The sequence below is a fragment of the Hippoglossus hippoglossus genome, chromosome 13 (assembly GCF_009819705.1).
Source record: "Hippoglossus hippoglossus isolate fHipHip1 chromosome 13, fHipHip1.pri, whole genome shotgun sequence".
Classification (NCBI taxonomy): domain Eukaryota; kingdom Metazoa; phylum Chordata; class Actinopteri; order Pleuronectiformes; family Pleuronectidae; genus Hippoglossus; species Hippoglossus hippoglossus.
In genome coordinates, this window is record NC_047163.1 from 16,509,907 (window position 1) to 16,534,718 (window position 24,812).

At 42.2% G+C, this 24,812-nt stretch overlaps 1 protein-coding gene across 1 annotated transcript; it reads left to right on the forward strand.

Annotated features, from left to right (window-relative positions):
- Positions 1-2,526: 2,526 nt before the first annotated feature.
- On the forward strand, positions 2,527-24,461 carry LOC117772812 (NADPH oxidase 4). Its single transcript, XM_034604296.1, has 18 exons — positions 2,527-3,026; positions 3,411-3,506; positions 7,856-7,966; positions 8,441-8,525; positions 10,458-10,555; positions 10,884-10,911; positions 11,144-11,216; positions 13,694-13,774; positions 14,401-14,560; positions 15,175-15,339; positions 15,491-15,553; positions 16,185-16,245; positions 17,384-17,465; positions 18,304-18,423; positions 18,521-18,629; positions 19,172-19,240; positions 21,706-21,806; positions 21,892-24,461. Exons 1-18 carry the CDS (start codon positions 2,970-2,972, stop codon positions 22,010-22,012), a joined length of 1,680 nt encoding a protein of 559 aa, XP_034460187.1. The 5' UTR covers positions 2,527-2,969; the 3' UTR covers positions 22,013-24,461.
- Positions 24,462-24,812: the final 351 nt, after the last annotated feature.

Genomic DNA, 24,812 nt, shown 5'->3' on the forward strand with positions numbered 1-24,812 from the left:
TTCAGAAGATCTAATTTTAACCAGATGTGTGAAAGACTACGGAGCAACATGTTAGACAGTACTACTCATCTCAAAACTCCAATGAGAGGATATTGTTTGGAACAATAATGTTCATCCCATTAGTGTAAGACATTTGTTTAGTTAATGCAAAGGAGCATCAGAGTTTCACTGAGGGCTCGTGGTAGAACAACCCTATCCCTAGATCCCTTGATAAGAACTGCCTAAAATGAAAGAGAACATCTTTGAGAAAAATGTATTTGACGTTTCCTTTGACTTTTTAGTTGCCCCATCCACTAACATGGTGGAGTTGGGGTTAGTGACCCATACTGCAGCCAGCCACCAGGGGGCGATCAAGTCAGTTTGGCTTCACTTTTGGGGAGCTGCGATGTCGTCCATTATAATATGCAGTCTATGTTGTATCCTTTAATGTGCAACCCATTTTTTTTTATTTCCTTAAAAGTCTATGGAAGTTAGCCTGTCACTAAAATATAGCATTTAAATATCGCATATGATATTTAGTAAGTCAGAATTTAGACTTATCACTTTTTACCTTCTTCTCCTGCAGAACAGTGCTTCCACACTTCTCTCTTTCTCTGATTCATCTCTGCTTATTTACTGCAGCCTCAGTCTTCAAAAAGTTGTTAAGTCAATCCGTTACTTTACTCTCTAATGAAAACTGACACTAAAGAGTGTTTGAGTAGTGACTATCACAGTGGACGGCCTGTTTGTGTCCATGAGTCGGTTCATCAAGGCTTTGTTCACGTGCATGAATCGACATGGACACATTTTCCCACACTAAAAGACATGGCGGCCTCGGTCCAGCCCGACCCCTCCTGCTTTTTGTGAACAGCTGTGTGTGGTGGACGCTGCGGCTCTTTCACGCTGTGGGCTGGAGCGTGAAGCAGGGAGGAGACTCTGTGCTCTCAGGAATGTGGGGAGGACACAGGCCGCAGCTCTGCCCCGTCCTCAACACGCTTTATCTGCGAGGCTTTCATTAAAGCAGCGGTCTGTAGCTGGTTTGAGGAGATCGGGTTGGATTTCATTAGAATGGAGATGTTTTGGTAACCAGGTAACCTCCTAAAGTTAATGCTGAGACCACCCTGAGCCACAAACAATCATCTGGTGCCTGGTGAACCGGTCTATTCGGCAAGTGTTACCAGTGAAGAAACACATGCTGCTCCCTAATGTAAAAACCCAAAGCACTTTGCTTCTGCAGAGATTTAAACATTTAGGAACCTCGCTCCAGGAATTTGCTTTTATTTAGCCTCAAGAGTATTCAACACAGATGTGAGGTGATGGGACGCTTCTCTGTGTTTTTTTTGGACATGGGGTCTCCTTTGGGTCCCATTGCAACTGTTGACACAAAGTTAAAACACATTGAAATAACTGAAACAAACAATCGGGCCTTAAAGGTCCATTAAGTTCCAAAGCTTGAATCCTTTGTTGATAAAGACAACACAATTTGACAGAAAAAAAACAAGAACAAAAAAAGTGACTAACTGGACCCTAAAGTTAAATTCTATCGGGACTAACATGACATTTCAAACTCACTCACTATGTCAAATATAACTCATTGCTGTGACATTAAGCTTTTCCCCAAACCAAGACAAAGTAGAATGGCACTCAGTAGAGCACAAGGCCCAACAGTCCTCTTACATTCATCAAGCCACACCAAGTTGCACACACTCATAGTCCTCTACTAAAAAAAAAGAAAAGAAAGTACTTTAATTGGTCACACACAAATTAATAAAGTTTTTTTTAAATTAAAGGTATCAATTATGTTAATACCCAACCATAACTGATCTGTATTCATATTGCCTACTTACTACCAATTTATAATCCATTCGTAATGGGTGGTGTTTTGGTAACCCTTACCTCTACCGTGACTTTACACACTGAAGGAAAATTAAATAGTTTTTTCAAATAAAGGTTTCAATTGTGTTAAAATAAGTTGTTACCATGAAACTTTGAAGAAAGATGCTGGGTGGATCAGGAAAGAACACTTTCAAGTTTGGTGCTATCTGGAATCATCACTTTCTGTAACATTGTAAGATTTCAACATTTTGTTAATTTTCATTTAATTTGTGTTTGTGTGTGTGTGTGTGTGTGGGAACAAATGGGGAATTTAAATGTGTCATCAGTTGACTGTTGGGCCGTAGTAGAGGTGTGTGGTCTACTGGGTGCCATCCCAGACAGAATACGGATGTGGGCCACTTTAGACAATGATGCAGCTCTTCTGGCCTTCTTGTGGCCGAACAAAATAGATGTGGGCCCATAGTGGCCCACTTGTAAAATAACAAATGTGGCCCAAATAGCACAAAAACAAACAGCACAAAACAAATTTGGGCCACTTTTGGCACCTTTGGTTGGCCCAGATCTGGCGAACAGGACTGGACCGGCCAGGTGAAAGCGTTCGATGTGGGTTGAATCTGGGCCAAAAGAGTTTTGCGATGTTGGATTCTAGATCATTTGTGTGGTAGGCCATCAAATTTGGTAACAAGTAAAGTTGGCACAAACTTTCTTCTTTCAGGCCGCTTCAGTGGTACAGGTTAGTCTGTGGCTCCCTCTAGCGGCAGAGAGGAGCGGCGTGTATTGTTCCCCCGTGTGTCTCTTATCTGTATCTGCTGCAGTGAGGTTTCCAGCCTGGATGTGAGGGGCGGTGCTGGACACTTCCACCCGCAGGCCTGAGGATGTGGAGCGGACTGAGGTGAGAGGAGGAGGCGGAGACGGACAGAGATGATGCCGCCCAGACGTGTTTGATTTTGGGAGATGAGAAGTCAAAGTGCGCTCAGCTCGGACCGGAGCGGAGGGACAGTAAGAGCGGGCAGGAGGACGCAGGAGGACAGACACACACAGACAGAGACACAGACAGAGACGGAGCTGAGGGAGGACGGCTCCTCGTCTCTCTGACACACCGAGGCTCGGGTGAGAAGTCGGGGCAGCTGCCTGACCCGGAGCCGGGGGGCAACATGGTTGTGTCGCTGCGGAGCTGGGTCGCCAACGAGGGAGGGAAGCATCTGATCCTGGTGAGAACAAAAGTTTGGCCAAAGTTTTCAAAGCTCCACTCCAACATTTTACTGATAATAGGTTTTTAATACTTTTTCTGAAGAGAACTTTTGACAAGTTCTGAGAAAAAAATCAATATTGTGTATCCATACATTGCAAACAGTATATTATAGAATTGACAATTATGATCAGATGTAGTGATAGTGAACACATGGCTGCTGTTTAGACTCATCTGTACATGCTGTGCTGCTAATAGATCTCTCTCTCACTCTCTCTCTGTGTGTGTGTGTGTGTGTGTGTGTGTGTGTGTGTGTGTGTGTGTGTGTGTGTGTGTGTGTGTGTGTGTGTGTGTGTGTGTGTGTGTGTGTGTGTGTGTGTGTGTGTGTGTGTGTGTGTGTGTGTAGATGCTGTGGTTGGCAGCAAACACCTGGCTGTTCCTCAGGACCTTCCTGCTCTATTCCACTGGACATCAGTATCACTACCTGTACGAGATGCTCGGGGTGAGACCTGACACACAAACACACGGCCCTAAAAACGTCTGTTATTCACCTCATATGTGTTAATACTTCCAATCGCTGTCGCATCCTGACAAAAGTGAAACACAAACACAATGCTTTCCTAATAACACATGGGACTTTTTCAACTGCTTGACACAAAAGAGATAAGCTAGTTTAAAAATCGAGCTACAACCATTGTGAGGCCAGAAACACAGAGTTGTGAGGTGCGGTCCAATCTGACTCAGGCCTGTTGTAACATCTGTTGTTTGTTACCTGAACTCCCACGCACCACATCATGTAAAACTTTATCAAAGCCATGACACTGAAAGTCTCAGTGTCTTCAAGACTGAACGAATTAGTAGAGTAATAAGTGAAAAACAGCAGTTCAGTTCTAGATAATAATTAAGCTGTAACGTCAAAACTCAGCACACAGGCTATCAAAACATTATTTTCACAGGCATCCTCATATATCATGTAGAGTGACTCCAAATGCTTTTTAGTGGCTGTGCAGACAAACAACAAAGCAACTGAAGGTTTCCGTTAGCAAGGTTTGAAAATGTTGAAAAAACTTGCTGATGTTTTCACCAGCTTCAAAGATTTCCATGAATATCTCTGAAACAAGATGTGAGCTGCATGGTCATCCGTCAAACACAACTTTAATGAGTCTGAGTTATGACTGTAAACTCTGTGACAGCAATTAGGTGTGTGTGTGTGTGTGTGTGTGTGTGTGTGTGTGTGTGTGTGTGTGTGTGTGTGTGTGCGCTGACTCTTGGATCGGCTTATAGTGACATGAGCCTGGGTACACACACACACACACACACACACACACTCACACATGGGGTCAGGAATTTGATGCTTGCTAACCCACATAAGCGTTGGTGTAATTGTTGTCACAAGTTCGTGTTGTGTGTGTGTGTTTGTGGCAGAGAAAGTCTTCCTTGTCTTAGGATACACAGCACACAGGAAATACACTGACAACACCGTCCAATCAGACAGTTTGCTTTCTGTAAGCAGGATTACAAAAAAACTACAGAACCAGTTTCCATGAAATTGTGTGGAGTGGGGCATGACCTAAAGAAGAATCCATTCACTTTTTGAGTGGATCCAGATAAACAGGTGGATCCAGGATTCTTTTTAATATCATTAACATGGCGTTAACCTTATAGGAGGTGTGCAGTCTCTGAGCACCCTTATATACCTCGGCAAAGGAGGTTATGTATTCATCTGTGTTTGTCTGTTAGTTAGCAGGATTATGCAGAAAGTACTCGACAGATTACCAGAAAACTTGGTGGAAGGTTGTGGTTTAGGCCAGAGAAGAAGCCATTCCATTTTGGTGTGGATCCAGATCCAGGAGGCGGAGTCCAGGAATTGCTGTTCACTTTCTCTAACATTGTGAGAGAGGCGGTTTTGCAACACTTTCGTTTATATCTCTGAGAATTCATTGATCTTGATGAAAAATGTTTAAAGGACTGATATCAGTAAGTGTGTGAAATGTTGGTGCAGCTTGATTGACGGTATGCGATCTACTGAATGCCCTTAGTTTATCTAATGTGTTAGCCATTTAAATTCTTCCCTGTAACCCAATATCACTGTGATCGGGGCTTCATTTTTAGACACTTGCCTTGGGCCTAAATCTAGCACAATGACGTCCTCAGTCTTCATAACACTGTTTTGGGAATGTGGTGATCTTTTTAAAAGTATCTTCTAAAACAAACCTGTGAGCATTAAAAAATACCACCCAGCAGGTGTAGGAGACAATGTGGAGAACGTTGCAGTACTTTGAGTTTGAGTATTGGTCAACGGCTTTAAACCACGAGGAGGACAGTATGAGAATCAAACAGAGGAAACAATTTGTGCAGCAATGAATTAGAGGCAGAATCAGATGAGGCTGCAAACGCCATGTGTGAGCTATTCATGCACTGCCTGTACAGTGGGAGGCACCGGGGAGAGAGGGGCAAGTGTGGGCACGCCGCTGGCTTTAACTGAATGCCTTGCCAGAGGGCTTAAGTTTGTGTGTGTGTGTGTGTGTGTGTGTGTGTGTGTGTGTGTGTGTGTGTGTGTGTGTGTGTGTGTGTGTGTGTGTGTGTGTGTGTGTGTGTGTGTGTGTGTGTGTGTGTGTGTGTGTGTGTGTGTGTGAGAGAGAGCGAGAGAGTGTGAATGTGCACACATGTAAGACAGAGATGTATATCAAAGCTTTAATTCTACCGAAGGGGAATTAGATTAAACTTCAAAAAGCATCTTGTTTTGTTCACCTGTATGTTTCTGTGTGTGTGTGTGTGTGTGTGTGTGTGTGTGTGTGTCTGCGTTGTGTTGGGAATGTACAGAAAGCAGGATATCAGATCTCCTGCCTGTGGCTTTTTGCCGTCAGCTGCTTTTCTTTGTGAAGCTGTGCAGAGCGAATGTGTCTGTGTTTTTAAAGGGTAAATGTATCAGATGCTTTAAGTGCACTGGTCTTAACCTTGACTCACTATATGTAGATTCTAACATTGACCTGCGTGCTCTGTACTTTTCAGTACATCATACCCTACCATACATTTCAGAGACCCTGCAGCAGGTCTTACTCTTACTTCTTTTTCAGTTGTCTTAGTCGTCATATTGTCAGTTGTGGTCACCCATGTTCTGGAAATGCATTGTGGGAAGACCCTCTCTGAACAGGCACTTTTAGTTAAAACTCATGTGTGGTCTTCCCTCTTTGGCATGTTGTCAAATCTGCACTCTTTAAAACTGCCCACTTCTTAAAATGTGTTTGGGACGTATCATATATGAGTCGAGCGTTTTGTGATCAGATCCTCGGCTCTCCGGGGGTAACTGCATGGCAGGGATTTACTGGATCTGTTTGAAGAGTTGAGATTAGTTAGTTAAATATTAGTTAGCCTAAGTTTGGGTAGACTTGAGTTAAGGGTGGGCCCTTTCTTTTGGTTTTGTTGGTGCACGTTGGGATTCACACCTTCCAATTTGTAGTTTGTATCTGTTTTGAGGGTTGGGGTGGTTGCTACCCTGTTGGTGTTATGTGGTCAGGGATTTATAAAGATTATAGCCACTGCAATCTCGACTGTCTTCCTTAAGTCATTAATATGCTCAATGGACAAGCTAGAGGAACCTGTGGCTTTGTAGGTTTGTTCCAGGGAAGGATGATCTGAAGAGCATTTCAAACTTTGGCTCATTTTGGGACAAAGACAAAACGACTTGTTCCATGTGGTATGACAGTTTTTAAATGTGAATTAAAATGTATTAAATTCTAGGGTTTGTGATGAAACCACTTTGAGGCGTCTTGATTGGAGGAGTTTGGTCATCAGGTAGATTCACCTCACTTGGGCTATAGCTGCACTGTATAAGCTGGTGGCATTCATCCAGTCTCCCACTCCCCCCATGGGCTCCACAGCGATTGGTTTGAGTTGTAATTTGATTGCTACATTTAAATTTAAATTAGCTTCTTTAAATAAACTAATTTGTGGTCTCCCCTCCTTTGTCCAGGCTTCAGCTGGGTTGTGGCAATTGTCATTTTGCTGTCTAATCACTTCAAACTGCTGCTTGTCCAGTTGCGAGGTAGCAGTGCATGTAATTGATATTCTTTCAGCTAACTTCTTGGATTGTGTTGCATCGCTTAGAGCTTACCACCACTTGAACTCGCTGATTTTGGGTGGAATATCCCTTAAAAGGTCAGACTACAGCTTCACACATGAGCTGTCTGTCTTGCCCTGTTCCTCTGAGCTACACACCTTCATCTTCCACTATTTGTTTCACTTCCTGAGGCGTAATCAGAAGCGACAGCACCGGCGGTGCACACAAAGGCTGCCAAGAAAGTGTTTAAATGTACTGAGTGTAGCAGATGCCAAAGTACATCCAGTGTTTAAAAAAAAGAAGCATTAGTTTTAGCTGTCACTTTAGATTTCTAAAGCCAGATCACACGGCTGACATCCCGTCCATGTGACTTCAAATACATTTTACACCTTTTATCCATCCATCCAGTGCATCTGCAAATGCTTGCCACTTCCTGATCTTAACCTTTAATGGACAGAAAACACACAAAAATCCACATTTGTCAGACTCTTTTGTTCATTAATGTATTTATTTGTATTGAAAGGCAAAGCCCCAGCGCAGAGCTGCCTAAAGGGGACTGGTTCTTGGCTCTCCACACTGAGAAGAACAAAGATTTAGTTTTAAAAGTCTCTGGAGCAGGAAGTCATGCCTCAAGGCCTCAGTGCTCACACTGAACAGTTTTAATCTGAAAAGGAACAGCTCAAAAGTGTCTTAATCTGCCAGACCCTTCTCACTTTACATCTGCTGAATCAGGTCCCATTGCAGCAACCTGCCTAACAATGTGTGTGTTTATATCTGTGTGTGTCTCCCAGCTCGGTCTGTGCATCAGCAGGGCGTCTGCATCCGTGCTGAACCTGAACTGCAGCTTGGTGCTGTTGCCCATGTGTCGCTCACTGCTCACCTTTGTCCGAGGAACACACACGGTAAGAAAAGAATGGAATGGAATGGAATGAAAGAGGAAGGAAAGAAAGAAAGAGAGGAATAGGAAGAATATTTGGTTTTCATTAGGTTGGATGAATAAGTCGGTGTTAATTTAATCTAACTTTGTGTCGAGTAAAAAATCACTTTCAAAAGAAATTTGGCCTTTGATTTATTTTTCATTTTTTATTTAAAAACTGATAAAAGTTCAAAGACTGTCACCAATTTCATATAGTTAACAATAAATAAACTCTTATGTAATATAAATAGTTTTGTTGTTTAGTTTCTTTTTAGGTAAAATATAGTCATATATTAAGTGTAATTAGATGTGATTTTAATGTGAAAATTGGTAAAAACTGGTTTAGATGAATTTTGAATGTGGGGGTACAGGATAAGTGGAAAATTAGCTGTGTGTTCTGGTTTTCCATGAATGCATGGCTTAACTATTGTCAATGTTACACACACACACGCTCGTGCAGGTATCGAGCAGAAAGACACGCAGACTGCTGGACAAGAGCAAAACCTTTCATGTGGCCTGTGGAGTCACCATCTGCATCTTCTCTGGTAAAACTGTCACTGCAGCTGAGCAGCTTACGTATTTATGTATCAGTGTTTATAGTGTGTGTGTGTGTGTTTTTTACTGTGGTTAAATGAACCCAGGCTGGCTCAGCATTCCTGGGGTACCAGCTGTGATGTCCCTCCAGTTGGTCTTGTGTGTTTTTGGTGTCACGCTGTGTGTCTCTGTGTGTGTGTGTGTGTGTCTGTGTGTGTGTCTGTGTGTGTGTGTGTGTGTGTGTGTGTGTGTGTGTGTGTGTGTGTGTGTGTGTGTGTGTGTGGATCCTGAGATGATCCTCTCATGACATCATGGGAGCTCCTCGCAGCTGCGTGTCTGCTGTCTCCGGTTTACACGCTTCTTCCTTTTAGTCATCACGTCTGTCAGCCGTGTTTTTTTTTCTTTCTCGGAGTAGCCTGGCTCATATCATCTTATCATATTTTTACAGTTACACGACTCTCAGGAAAAAAGATAAACTGCAAGTGAAGTCAGCACTAAAGTCACCTACGTAGAACAACATGCTGTGTGCTTTTCCCCTGCAGTGATCCGCTCCAAGTATTGTATAGAGGTCGTGCTCTGGTCCTCCAACTGTTAATCAGCACCACTGTTATGGTGGCTGATGGGATCTGGGATGTAAAAAAATATGTAACCTTTTTTTAAAAGAGTTTTCTACCCTTCATGATAAAATTCTTGCATGCTCAAAAGTCTTTATTTTGGACAGAGACATCTGAATTAGAGTAACGCATTGCTACAGCGTTTGCAGAGGACTCACATTTAATTGATTTCACTGGTGCACCACAGGGATTTGGTGTTGCATTTCCATAAACATTATGAAAAAATGGTAAAAATGTGTGTAGCAGTGTTCAATTTCATGGCAGCTCATCTAATAGTTACAGAGACATTTTACTTAAAACCAATGTCACGCTTATGGTAGTGCTGGTTCATCGTCTGGGGACCATGACTAGTCTGTAAAAAAAATTCCTGGACATCCACTCGATAGTTGTTGAGATATTTTAGTCTGGCTGGAATGACACTGCCACACAGCTGATAGAACGATAGAAATATAAGAACTGCAAGAGCTGACATCTGTTCTTCACTATATATCATATGTCAAGCTTAATCCATCTTTCATCAGTAGCACCTCACACACACACACAGTCTAACCTTAATCATAGCAGCTACTTGTGTAAACATGTTAAAACATGTCTTCACCTTAAAATGTAAAGATTTATGTCCCCATAAGGAAGACAGGTCCCTGTAATGACACTGCAGATGTAGGTCCCCACAACGTTGAATACTTATCGCACACACACAGTCTTTACATATACATGTCTCTTTGTCATGTTCTAATTGCGGAGCGCTGAAGTTTTGAGACAACGAACGACAATGACGACAGGGAGTTAGCGGAGAAGGGAGTGAGGCCCAGATTGAGAGAAGACAGAGAAAGAGAAGGAGGGGGAAGAATAGGGTGGGAAGCAGTGGGAGTGAGAAAGGATGTGAGGGAGAGAAAAGGACCCTTGTGTCTCATGATTACAGCTCCTAATTCCATCAGCTGTCGAATGGCTGCGTGGTTAGCCTGTGATGTCAGGGAAGTGTGTGTGTGTGTGTGTGTGTGTGTGTGTGTGTGTGTGTGTGTGTGTGTGTGTGTGTGTGTGTGTGTGTGTGTGTGTGTGTGTGTGTGTGTGTGTGTGTGTGTGTGTGTGTGTGTGTGTGTCCGTGTGCGTGCATGAGTCAGTGAGTCAGGAGGGTGTTTTGCTGACTTTCTGCTGAATAGACAAAGAAATGTCTGTACGAGTGTCTGCGTGCAGTTCATTTTGACCTCAACAATCGAGTGCATGTCTGTTTGAAGCCGAGATGTGTTACCTGCTGGCGTCTCTGCACTAAAGTGTGTGTTTCAAATCACTTTTTTTTTGTGTGCAACCCGCCTTTCCTCCCTTCTGCAGTTGTGCACGTGTCCGCCCACTTGGTGAACGTCATGAACTTCAGTGTGAGGTACTCGGACGACTTTCCTGCTCTCAATTTGGCTCGCCACAGAGGAGAGGTGAGGCGCATAGCCACGTGTTTGTACGCTACAAGATTTAACTCAAGTCGTAACACTTAACAGCCCTTTGAACACTCGTCCTCACTCTTGAGCGAGGGTGGTCTACCATGAGAGTCCTCAGCCTACAGTCAATCCAGTCAATCACTGATGAATACCCTCTCTAGTAGCGGGGGGGCACTTGAAATGAATTCACCTGCCGAAGTCATGTGTTGGATTGAAGCCTGCAGACTGATTGCTCTCCCCGGTACACAGTTGGCACAGTTGGCTACTTAGACGTGGAATATAAAATGTGCTAATAACTCTCCCTTTTGTTCCGTTTCCTCTCCAGGATCCCAAGCTGATCATCTTGACCACAAGTAAGAAAGACGACTCACTCTTATACAGCATTGCATATAAATGAACACTGTATACACTTCTCTTTGTCTCTCTTTATATATCTTCTCTTTATTTGCTGTTTTCATGGTTAGAATAAATCCTTGTAGAAAGTCATTCAGTATATATGGTGTGACCTGCATGGATAAATCTCCCATTGCAGATGAATACATGTATGTGTCCTTTACTCCTCTCTAATTGGCTTATTCTGTTTAGTCCCAGGAGTCACCGGCGTCCTGTTGGTTCTCATCCTCTTCCTGATGTTCATGTCCTCCTCCTCCTGCGTACGGTAGGTCAACTAAACCACCATCCTCCATCGTGATGATCATAGTGTAATTTTTGTTTGTTTATTTTGTGTTGTGTCACAGATGTGTTAACAGAGGTGGATACAGTTTGCATGCAGCAGTGTTTTACACACGACCATTATGAAGTTGCTTTCAGATATGCACTCAGGTCTGGACATTTTCGGTGTCAGTTGCTCTGGACATTTTCTGGAACTTTTCCTGAGAGCCCCATTGTCAGAATGTCCGAGTGAGAATACAGCAAGAAAAGTCACTGCTAGTTAGATGGCGTGTCCATGACATTTCTAACAAAAGACGGACGTGAACCTGAAAAAAACGTGAAGAATATAAATATCTCAGGATGAAAAAGAAGTGTCATACACATAGAAGAAGGAGTTGTCAAATTGGAAAGACAATGAGATCCGAGAGCTTTTGACATCGCCGGTGTCGATGTGCTGTAAACAAAAGTTAGTGATTCCCATTTGTTAAACGTCATGTCCTGCCTCCTGCAAGTTCTACCCAGACGCCACCCCTCGCCTGAATATTCCGGAAATCTTCCTGTTGTTGCGGACACGTCTGACCTTCATGTGTGAAAGGCAAACTCTAGAACATGTCCGGATCCAATTTTCATAGTCTGCAAACAGCTTAACAAACAGGCATGTAAAGCTGAAGTTCTTGAAATACAGAGAAAGTTATTCGTTTTCGAAATCCAGCCACTTGTGCTTGAATGCATGGGTCTCTGCCTTTGTTTCTGTCCCTTTGTGTCCCTGTCGTCCCTGTGTGTTTGTGAGATGAAGACAGTGTAAGAATGGGAAATGGAGACCATAAGGAGAAATGTTAACTGCGCTCTGTTACAGAGCAAATCCACACTAAGTGTTTCACTCTCAGCTCTGTCATTACTCAGGTCATGGTGGGTCAACCACTGTGTGTGTGTGTGTGTGTGTGTGTGTGTGTGTGTGTGTGTGTGTGTGTGTGTGTGTGTGTGTGTGTGTGTGTGTGTGTGTGTGTGTGTGTGTGTGTGTGTGTGTGTGTGTGTGTGTGTGTGTGTGTGTGTGTGTGTGTGTGTGTGTGTGTGTGTGTGTGTGTGGGTGTGTGTGTGTGCTCTTCTTGCTTCCCTCAGTAATTGAACAGAGGATAAGAGGCTTTTCCAGACCACTTAAGGCTTTAGATAAGAGTTTGGGTGAGTGGCTGGGGAGGTGGGATGATGGCTGCAGCAGAGCGGAGGAATGCCCTCCTAATAAGTCCCAGTGATCCCCTGATATTAACACACATTAATGTGCACAGGGTTATTAACATATACAGTTTTACCCTTTAACATCATTACTAATTACATTCTAATGTGAGCTGTGCCTCAGGAGGTAGAGAGGGCCGTCCACTAACCAGAAGGTCGCTGGTTTGATCCCTGCATTTTGTGCAGACTGGAGGTGTCCTTGGTCCACACACAAGTCTTTCTAATACTTACAACTCCTCCACTGTAGTAACTTACAGTATCTCTGAAAGTTCATAATTCTTTTCTTCAAGCATATGGTTGTTAACAAAATACACAGATAATTTAACATACAGTAAGTTACTATTTAAATATAGTCTTAAATTTGATCAGCCTTTCTATTCTCATTGTGGCCTTTTCATTTTGTTTACCCACATACGTCCCCACCTTTCCTTAAAGTACTGGGAAATATGTAAGAAAAATGCAAATAGTGTGGCACAATGGTGAGGAATGTAAGTAATAAAATGTTTTTCCACTGCTGAGCGCATTCATTCTTTATCGCTAAAAGCAAAGTTCACCTCCAGCCTGGTGAGTTTGTGCCATAATGATGATTTTTCAGATTTATCTGTTTTTTTTCCAGTATGTGTAATGCAACACATAGACTATATATTCATGATCTTTCATATGATCATAATTCTTTTTAAATGTTGGTGCGGTTTAGAAGCAAGGCAGTTTATTTTCTTTGAAATGTATTTTTGCAGGTTGGTATAAACCAAATTTGAGTGCAGTTTCAGTTCAACTTATACATGAAATCTCTTCAATTTTGGACTTAACATCAGTGGATTTTGAGAAAACGACCTAACAGGATGTTAACATTCGTCTTTTAGATGGTTTAACGTGAATGATGCTGCTCAGACCTGCACAGAAACAGGATCTACTCAAAGAAAACAAACATGAAAGAAGCTGCGGCCAAAGAGATCCTGATGATGTTCATTGTTTGTAGTGTTTATGGGGGGGGGGGGGGGGTCATTGTGTGTAATGACCCCTTTAATATTGACCTCTGGTGTCCTGCTTACTCAGGCTCTGAGCTTCTGAACAAACTCTGACCTTTCTTCTTTTGTGCTGTCTGTGTTTCTCTCGTACGTCTGTTTCCATCATGTTCATGGGACAAGTATTTTATTCCTCATTGACTCATTGTATTAATTCATTATGTCTGTTTAAACATCCCTGGTTTCATTTAGAAGTAATAGTTTCTTATGTTGTGAATTTTTTTCTCAGGGTGTCCAACTATGAGATCTTCTGGTACACACACAACCTCTTCATTGTCTTCTACATCATCCTCATGGTGCACATGGTCGGGTAGGTCTCGGGTCTCAGTCCGCTGATGGCAGCACTAAATCTATCTGTGTGTGTGTGTGTGTGTGTGTGTGTGTGTGTGTGTGTGTGTGTGTGTGTGTGTGTGTGTGTGTGTGTGTGTGTGTGTGTGTGTGTGTGTGTGTGTGTGTGTGTCGGTCCAGTTTGTCCCCGTCTCACCCACCACCTTCAGAGGATGAGATAAGAATTTATCTTCACCTGTAAGTCAGCAAATATCCGACTCCCACTGACAGCTGGAGACATCTCTAACTCTCATGCTGCAACTCAGGTTTTTCTCAGAAGCCACATATGGATCCTTTTGTACGCACACAATCATTTAATTTCACTTGTTCAACACAGAAATGTCCTTTTTGTTTCTTGTCTGAAATCATTATGATTTTTTTTTCTTTAACTCGCCTTTGCTGAAAGTCCATCAACCATGGTACCACGGTTTGCTTGTACACGCCTGTCCGGTTGCTTCAGTGCTGTAGTGAGATAGATTTAGTGCAGAGCCTTTTCTAAACCCCCCTGTTTGGAATGGGCTGTTTACTTGGCGGTAATTCTGGTTACAAGCAACTGTAAAATAACAAAACTAACACAAACTGAAGTCCAACTTTAATTTTTTCCGACAGTGGAGCTCTGAAGTATCAGACCAACATTGAGGCCCACCCCCCTGGCTGCCTCCGAGCCAATCAGAGCAACATAGAGCAGCACGACAAGGAGCTGGAGCAGGGTGAAGATGAGGAGAGGAGATGCAGAGAGGAGGCTCACTTCCAACCTCACTACCCCCAGGTGTGTGTGTGTGTGTGGGCGTCTATTACGTGTACCCTTGCATTAACATTTATTTTTGTGTACTTTTGGGCTGAAAGAAGTGTTGTCTGCGCTGCAGTGGGGGTGTAAGTGTGGTACACGTGTGCTGCGTGTTTGAGAAGTGTCAGGAGGGTTTTATTAGAGGTGTAGAGCTGTTAGGGAGGAGCAGACATCCTCTCTACATCAAGGCCTGTGTTTGTGTGCGTTCCTTCCTGCGTGTGTGATTATGTGTTTGCACGTGGTTGTTAAGCAACGAGCTGGTCCCATAAAATCCCCCTTATACCCGGTTGTGCTTCCCAGGCTTTACTGGAGCTGTGAGCAATTAGTCTGCGGCAGGTAACAAACACCACACACTGAGATAGAGCGCGAAATAGTTAGCATTTAGTCTCATGAAGAGCCTGACTGAGGCGTCGGTCGGCTGATCAGAATTCGGCCGATATGAGCCTTTCACACACATAACGGTATCATAGTTTATGTTTATGTCACTCAGTAGAGCACATATCTCCACCAAGGCCCAACAGTCCCCCTATGAAACCTCATTTAGATTCACTACACCCAGATTTTTATTTGGACCTTGTGTCTCCATGTGTGTTCAGACATGGCTGTGGGTGTCCGGTCCTCTCTGTCTCTACTGTGCAGAGCGTTTCTACCGCTACATCAGGGGCAGTGACCCCGTTACCGTGGTGACAGTCATCAGGCATCCCTGTGATGTCATTGAGTTGCGGATGCTAAAGAAAAACTTCAAAGCTCGTCCTGGACAGGTGAGAGGACATGATGAGGATTTATCTCCAAACACATTTTTGTCAAAACTCAGTTGTACTTTATTCTTTCTTCCTTTTTTATTTATCTCCCCCTCCTTTTTTGTCCCTAATCCTCTCCCTCTCTCTCCCTCCATCTCTCTCTTTTATTCAGTATATTCTTCTTAACTGTCCAGGTGTCTCTTCCTTTGAGAACCATCCCTTCACCCTAACGACGGTAAGACTTAATGTAACTCACCAACTTGCTGCAACACATTCCTCACTCATGACACAATGTACATACACACACACTCTCACATGTTTTTACAGTTTCTTAAACGCCCCCCCCTCCTGACAAAGAACATGCAGTTCTTTGTCTCAACATCCTGCCCCCTCCACTGTCAGCAGACACTTGATTGACAGCTGGCTCATCCAGTAATATTCAGTTTCACATTGTTTATTGATGTTTGCAGATTTTAGTCCAGATTGTATGAGACTGAAGCCGAAGAAAAAGAAACAACTTTCTGCCTCGACAGCACACAGGGATTCTCACACACACTCGCTCACAAAGAGTCACACACACACACACAAATACTTTGTGCATGCCTGCGCCTGGTGTGTTATGGAGCTTTGAGGAGGAGGGTAGAGAATCACACTGACAGAGAGCAGACAGACCCCTGAGGCTAATAATGCCGTCTGCCAACAGGAAGGCTCTGTCTGTCTGTCTGTGTGTGTGTGTGTGTGTGTGTGCACATCGTTAAAAGAAATGAAAAGACTTGTAGCTGCGTCTGTGCCTCTTGTACTGGTTGGAATTGTGCACATGTGTGTGTTTCGCTGTGACTCATTGTCCGCTCTCTAACTCCTCGCAGTGTCCCACAGAGAACAAGAAAACTTTTGGCGTCCATCTCCGAGTCTTGGGAGACTGGACTGGTGGGTTCACACAAACACGTGCTCCCCCTCCTCACACACACACACACTCACACTCAAGACACACACACACCCATACATAGGTTTACATGTGCAGAAACGCACAGATAAAAGCTGACTCTCACTGTTCCGTATTACTTGACAGGAAGGAAGTCATTTTGTTTTGCCCTCCTCTTCTTCTCTCTCCTCTCTGGGGAGGATGCATTTCTGGAAAACTACATTTTGTGTGTGTGTGTGTGTGTCTTTTATCTCGAGGTGAGCGTGGTTCCCACAGTTTTATTGTCATGTTGGAAATCTGGATTTGCCATGAGTTCACACATGCACTCAGTCGATCAATAATAAAGACAACAAACAGCGCTTACACTTTACATGCACGTAGAGTATGTCAGAGAAAAGGAAAAGTCAATGATGTAAAAAAGAAGTAACCATTGTTTCACTCTTTTTGATTTGACGGCCTCAGTTGCATTAATGTGCAGAAGACTCAGAAAGACTCGGCTGTGGAAGGAAGTTGTGGCCCTTTGGGGAGATTTAGACTAATGCAAGAACGTTTCCACTTGCTGCTGTACTTATACACACATACACACACACAAACAGACACACACACACACACTTTCAAAGCACAGGAAGGGAATTCAATTTGTTTTTGTTGGCCCCTTATTATGCCATGACAACATGGAGCGAGGAAATGTTGGAGAACACTGAACTGGCGTGTATAGAAAATACCTTTTGAGTTTATATGGTTGTGGTGTTATACATAATACTTCCAATATTTATAAAATTTGTTCTATCGAATAAGACCATGACTTTATAAAAGACGGACGAAACACCTTCCTCCAAGAAATCAGTCTCAAATGTCAGTCATGACATTTCAACCCATTTTTATAGCATCAAATGACTGTTTAAATAAATTTTTACCAGAAAAAAATAGAAGAGAACTGCCTTAAATGACAGTAATAGTTTGTTCCATGTCCCATCCACTAGCATGGAGGAGGTGGGGTTTACGACCTATGACCTATATATGACTGCAGCCAGGCTCATCGGCTTCACTTTTGGGGAGCTGTCATGTTGTCCATCTGTGTATATAAAGTCTATAGATAAGACCAGTGAATTTATTCCTTCTCTTCTTCTCTCCTCTCCTCAGAGCGGTTCACACAGCTGCTGCTCCCTCAACCGAGAGTAGACTTGGAGATCCTTCCCATGGTGCAACAGAGGCGATACCCCAAGTACATTTCTGTCTGTCTGTGTCTGTGACTGTGTGATGTGGCTGACGGGATTTCTCATGAAAGCTCAGAATCACACAGGGGTCAGAGGTTCTGACCTCCTGCCCTCTGGCCCTGTGCTCTTCCTGCTGTCTGTTTGAGAGGGAGAGAGATAGACGGAGATAAGGAGAGGGAGATGCGGGGTCAGTGAGGATGAGTGTTTGTTTTGCGAAAGTAAAACAGAGCCCCCCTCGCTCTGTTTGGTGGGCCGGGGCGTACAACTTTTTTTTTCATTTCTTTCAAAATAAAGGTTCTCATCCAGGATAATAAGTAACACCTCATTGAACTAGACTTGTGCAATGTTGCCAGACTCTTAGCAAAGACCCTTAACAACAATTTCAGCCTTTATTTGGTGATTTAAGCGGATATTTAATGGACTGTCTTAGTTGCCCCATAAGATTACATTGAAGCCACTGCGGCCATGTTAAGGCTGCAGACACCAAACATTTACGAGGCTCACTTTGGACTTTCATCATATTGTCTGATTGATTTTACATCTGCGTGTTTTGTGTATTTGTGAGAAGTGTGTGTTTTGTTTCACAAGTGTTTGAGCAGCTGTTGTAGATTCGATGGGTGTTTGTGTCTGTTGGGGGATTGCATCGTCTGTACACACACACACACACACACACACACACACACACACACACACACACACACACAGACTGTGGGATCTCAAATGCAGGATGTTTATCTGTATATGTATGTATGACCCTGGGGGGGCAACTATAAATATATGTTTGCATATTTGTCCAGTTTGTGGACTAAGCTGCTTCTGTGGTTTTTGTGCACATTGTTTGTTCAGGCTCTACGTGGACGGTCCATTTGGAAGTCCATCAGAGGAAGTGTTCAACTACGACGTCAGTGTGTGTGTTGCTGGCGGAATCGGAGTCACGCCGTTTGCCTGCGTGCTGCACGCTCTGCTGTGAGTTACGAACAACAATACCATATACTGAAAAATCTTGAATACTTGCAGCAGGTATTTGACGTCTCCACCTTTTATCTCCGTGCTGCACACTCAGTGACGGCTGGGAGGGTTTCAGGTTGCAGAGGTTGTACTTTGTTTGGGTCTGCAGAGAGCTTCAGTCCTTCTACTGGTTTGCTGAGCTGCTGTGTGCCCTTCATCACAAGGTCAGAATAAACCCAGCAGGCCATAGCCCCACATGTTACATTAGTTAAAACATGGAAATTAATCTGCAGGTCATAATTAGGGTTTGGACATTAATTGTAAAGCACGTATTGTTTTTGATTGCTTTGAAATCAGCACTTGGCCAGAACACTCACTGTCTGTAGTCGATCGGCATTTTTGATTTGAGCCACTGCACTTCGAAATGTCTGTGCCGACCCTTGTTACTGTTTATTCAGAAAATAAAGGTGAAGCTACTTTATCAGTCAACATAATCAACTTGCCATCAGCTAATAGGGCTACTATTATACCTATCATGCTAATATTTATGTATTTAGTGTAAAAATCTATTAAACAATATAAATTTAATGATATTAGTAAAATGAGGAACATTGAGAGTCAAGGCCTTGGAGTAAAGACCATTCTAGTGTTTTTTGTTCTCAACCCCATCTTGTGGCTGTTAGTAATTTGACATCTTATCTTTCAAGAAACTGCTCTATCGGCGCCAATAAACACTGAACTTTCCTTGTCTGTGTTTGTCGTTTAGCTTTGGCGGGAAAACCGACCAGACTACTTTAATCTGAAACTGTACGTCAGTCAGACAGACAGTCTACAGGTAGGTGTGGATAACACCCCAACTCTCTGTCACACACACAAACACACGCACGCACGCGCACACACACACACACACACACACACACACACACACACACACACACACACACACACACACACACACACACACACACACACACACACACACACACACACACACCACAACTAGAAGGTTGCAGGAGTCTTTCTGTGTGGAGTTTGGATGTTCTCCCCATGTCTGCGGGGGTTTTCTCCAGGTTCTCCAACTTCCCCTCACAGTCTAAAGACATGAGGGTTGGGGTCAGATTAAATTGGAGATTCTAAATTGACAGTAGGTGTGAGTGGTTGTTTTTCTCTGTATGCTGGTCCTCTGATACGCTGGCGACCTGTCCAGGTTGTACCACACCTCTCGAACAATGTCAGCTTGGATTAGCTCCAGCTCCCCCTGCACGACCTTCAAAGATAAGTGGTATAGATGATGAATGAATGGATGAATGTATTTCACTCTCTGTTCATCTCTTTACTTCAGGGCTTTTGGTTTTCCAGTCTGTGAGAACTTCTTCCACTAGAGGGCAGTATATGACCGAGAGAGACAGTCTGTTCTGGAGTTTAGTCTTTAAATCAGGACTCTGTAGTTTCAGGGATGAGATGATCACATATATTTGACAACATATTAGGACCATTAAGCTCAATTAAATTTTGTTGCCATGAAAAGGCCAGCTGTGAATAGTTGTAATTCACTGACAGCCAATCAGATTGCAACATTTTTTGTTGGTACTGAACTGTTTAATTAGTTTCTAATGACAGGCAGGTTAAACTCAATCATTTTGCTCTGAAATATCTATAAATCATTCTTATGTATAGGAAAGTGTATAGAGGAGGTAGAGTATGTAATATTAGTACGATAAACTATGTAATAATTCCCTGAGAGCATATTTATAATCAAAACTGTCACACTGTTGCATTCAAGAGTGAATTAAAACCCTATTTTACCTATTATTCAGATGAAGATGAAATCAAGTGAAACAAGGTCTTTCCTTAAAAGCAACATACAACATACAGGACTTAACAGAATATGCTCCATTTAGAGCCCGTATTCTAGGATGGATGTTACATTAGGGACATGGTGTGAAGAACATGAAAAACAATGAATATGTAATCAATCTATCTATTTAATATTTCCAGAAATCTCTGTGTCGGTGGAACACATGTGTTGATAACTTCCAGACCTTTTCCTGGCTTAATAATATGGCAGAACCCAGAGATTGAAGCTCGGTTCTTACCCAGACTTTACATGTTCTACGTTAAAGAGAAGAGTTATGAAAACATCTTACTGTGTGGTGGCTCAGGTGTACGAGAGGCTGGTCTGAGAAAGACAACAGAAGGACCTGCTGAGAGAATAAGTACTGTACTTAAGATAAGAGTTATGAATCATGTTACTGTGTGGTGGTGGCTCAGGTGTACGAGACGCAGAGGAGGTCTCAGAATGTGGGTTCCTGAAAAGATTAATGATTCAATTAGAACCAGTATACTGTTTACTTTGTCTATATTCTCTTACTGAAACCTATAACACACATATGGGCACAGTGTAGACATTGTTGGGGAGAAAATAAAACTAAATATGTGATACACACCTGGTTCAGAGACACTTTGCTGGGGACTGTGGAGGGGGGTGAGGCCAAAAGACAATAATAACACTAAGTCCCCCTTTTGTTTGTAAACTTATGTGCACTTTACTGTTAAGGTTCTTTGTGGTGTTAAGAGAACGGGGAGGAGTGTTCCTTTTTTTCTTTTTTTTTTTCTTTACTTACTTTATGAGTGTAAAACCACATGCCTGTCATGGGTGTGAGGCTTATCACAGCAAACTGAACCACCAGAGAGGTTTCCTCCTACACCATGTTTATGTTTCATGTTGCAGATCAGGGGGAGGGCTCCAACTGTAAATCAGAAAACACTATAGGATGTTGCCTTATAGACTGTTAGACGGAAGCTGAAGTATTAATTAAGGAAATAAAAATGGTTAAGTATTCAGAACAAAATTATTTACCGTGTATTAAGGTAAATTCTTCACATTTGTAAGTTCGGTCTATCAGTAGATCACTTGGCTGAAACACAAATGATACACACAGTCATTTTATTTTTACTTAGTCCCGCCTCAACAGTCCCTGGATTGGCATTGCTTCGATAGCAGCTGTTTGCACCACAGATATTGTTCAAGGGCTCATAAAGTGTGGAGCACGGAGGAGAGCAAGAGAAGATGTCAGCAGTGCTTCTCTGATGAGGGGGCATGTGCCACGAGTCTGTTGTTGTGTCCGTCAGATGTCTTATCTTGTACAGAGATCATAGAAATGTCAGCACTGACGTTTAATCTGCTGAGAGCAGTAATGTTTTCCCTCCCACAATGTTAAAGAGTGTTAATTTAGAACTGATTTCATTTAATAGTTTTAGGGATTTTTTTTTTTTCATGTCTCCCCTCTTTTTCCCCAGAGTATGTCTGAGGAGAAGTACCGCCCCCTCACCTCCAGGCTGCTGGTTGGACGACCCAGGTGGAAGCTGCTGTTTGATGAGATTGGGAGGTCCAATAAGAAGTGAGTAGCGTGAGAATATTTGTTTGTATCAAAGTGAGGAATTGTGAACATCTCACACCATTACCGTCTTCTTCCATGGTTTCAGTAAGCGAGTGGGGGTTTTCTGCTGTGGACCGAGGGGCATCTCCAGGACTCTGCACAAATTATGTAACTCAAGCCGATCCTCTGGAACAATCTTTGAATTCAACAAGGAGTCATTCAGCTGATTGAACTTCAGAACATTTTCCTTGGAGGAAAAAACAACAACTTTGGGATGGATTTTATACATTTATAAATATACAAGTACATTTCTGAAGAACTTTGGACAATCATGGTAACGTCAACATTTTGTGCATGTCCGAGAAAAGAAACAGACTGTATTTATATTTCATACGTCTCCTTGCCCGTGGTTACTTAAGGCCCGGGAGCAGAAGACCTTAGTACCATGTAGCATGAGCTCCTCTCTGCAGGCCAGATAACCCCTGACCGAGCGCTCCACAAGCTTCTACTCCAGCCTCTGATCCGATCAAACCACTGAGACGAGCTGAAGGGAACGGCTCCTGATGATCTGTTTTTCTTCGTCTGCTGCTGGATTTCATCTTTTCCCCATTGCACCCACTGTGGAGTAAATCTGTTCACTCATGTTGGAGTCTAATCTGAGAAAAACACTGGCAATTCTACATCAACAAACACATCCAGACTACATGGAGTTCATCAGGGGACAGAAAGACAATTTTTTATCCAAAGAAATAGTTACAAAACCAAAGGAGTGGAACCACTAGGACAAATCAATTATGCAGAAAACTAGTGCCGGATTTAGTTTTACGATCAACCTCATTCAACATGCACTTAAAAATACCAACTCGCTCCCAAGCAGCTCTACTTACCAAAGACCTCAGGCTATAGAGAGACATTTTAATACAGACACAAGCTGTTATGTCAAAATCCAAAAGACTGGGCATTACTAACTGAGACCATAAGGATACGTTTTTTTTTAAAATTAGCATTGAAAGCTCCCATGAGTCTTACTCTTTGAAATATACCTCTCACCATGAGAGGTATATTTGATGACAGATCCTTGAATATGGACAGAAAACCATGTCATGTTATTCATGTGATAACAAAAGCTCTGAGAATATATGGGAGTTCTGTGTGTGTCCCTCTCATGGAGCAGGATTTGTAGTTTTAGACAGAGACAAGTATCCGACTGGTGAATAACACATCAGGGTCTGAGATTAGAGAAGTGGAAACTAAGCACAAACAGCCGACACTTGATAAAGTCTTTGTTTTTATCCTGTTTGATTTGCTGTTGTACAAAAGCAACTACAACAACTACACCTCAAGCCAGTACTTTAAGTTAGTTACTTTTTTCAAATTTATTTATATTTCTTAAAAGTTATTTTACATTTTGTGAAAATCTTCTGTCGAACGTTTTCTCCACAAAATAGTGTCACATATCCAAAGGGAGTATGGATAAAAAGAAATTTTGAAATTTTACTTCCATTTGTTAACAATTAAAAGGTTTTACGAATAGATATAGTAGCTTGTTATGTTAAAGGAGTCAATACTTCTAATTTTTTTACCGAAAGAAAATATCCTCAATATGTAACTAGCTACCATATTCAGCATTTTAAATCAAAATGTTTTTAGATGTTAAAGTGTGTGTCTATTTTCAGGATTGTCCAATTTTTTTAAGAACAAGCTCAAATCAGAAATAAAAGATTTTCTATTTATTACATTTTGATTATTTGTACATAGTTAATTAATTACTACTGCTGATCCTGTTTATGTTATTATTACAAATATTAAATTCAGAGGCACAGGCATATTATTAAGAAACAATGATCTTCTGACAATAAAGAAAAGTTTACTGTTAAGTCTCTAGCTAACTGAGCTATCGCTAAATTTATGAAACTAAATGAAAGAAGAAAACTAGTTTTTATTTAAAGTTGCCAGAAAACATGATGTTTGACAAACCAAAACAACAGAGTGAACATTTCTGCAAAACCAACAAATGAAAAAATTCACAGAGGAAACTTGGATCAAGTCTGATTTTAATGCAGCACGTACAAAATCATGATTCATCTTCATTATCATGATACATATTGTGAGTCTGCTGCGCTCCTTTAGCACCAGTGCTAACATACGAGGGTGTGGTGTTGTTGGTTTGGTCAGTTTAAAAAAAAAAATTTTGCACTGAAAGACATAAACTGATTAAAAGTATGGAAATCTGTACGGATGGATGTACTTGGCATATCTGACCAATACATTTCTAACCAGAGAGATAAACAGAAGTGCTTTCATTGTTTGATTCACAATTCCTCTATTCACTTTAAAACAATGTATTTTTCTTTAGAAAGAGGAAGCCTCATTTGTGACAGGTTTTTTTGCGGACTCAGATTTCAGGCTTGGTCACAGATACATGAATGTAAAGCGAATATCATGGGTCAAACGTTTTATTCACCCCCTAAGTGAACAGGAGATTAAGGTTCATTACTGAAACACTCTTGTACATGTGACCGGGACTTAATCTGGATGAAGCAATAAATAATGTGCCTTCAACAACTGCTTTCAGCAGACATGACCTGGCTTTAAGTGCATATTTATCAGTTCAGCTTTACTGTCAACTGAATCTCAATGATTTACAGTAACATACAATAAATTACATGAAATGTGTCTCTGGTCAGGTCAATGAGGGAAGTCAAGTTGCCAAGGACAGAATAAGATCACTTCATTTATTTTTTCTGATCGAACTTCAGCTGCTGTCATCGGCTGCAGAGTGGCCTCTGTAAACAGGCAATAAATATCCCCCGAGGTGTTTCACCCACACAGTGCAGTGTACTGAGGTGTTGCATTGTGGTAATGATCACTTGATGGCTCGGAAAGTCTGTGACTTTGTAAGTTTGTGTCACACAGAGATGTTTCTTACATGATATGTACTGAATGTGTAAAATATCAGGGACATCTGAAGGATTTTGCTCCTTGTCTCAAACGGGTCAGTTCACCCAAAACCCCCCCCCCCCCCCC

What these genes read in the sequence shown, in the direction of transcription:
- LOC117772812 (XM_034604296.1), top strand. Translation starts at nt 2,970, where the DNA reads ATGGTTGTGTCGCTGCGGAGCTGGGTCGCCAACGAGGGAGGGAAGCAT. An exon ending in TTGTCCGAGGAACACACACG is followed by an intron (nt 7,967 to 8,440) that starts GTAAGAAAAGAA and finishes ACGCTCGTGCAG; the next exon opens with GTATCGAGCAGAAAGACACG. An exon ending in CTCATGGTGCACATGGTCGG is followed by an intron (nt 13,775 to 14,400) that starts GTAGGTCTCGGG and finishes TTTTTCCGACAG; the next exon opens with TGGAGCTCTGAAGTATCAGA.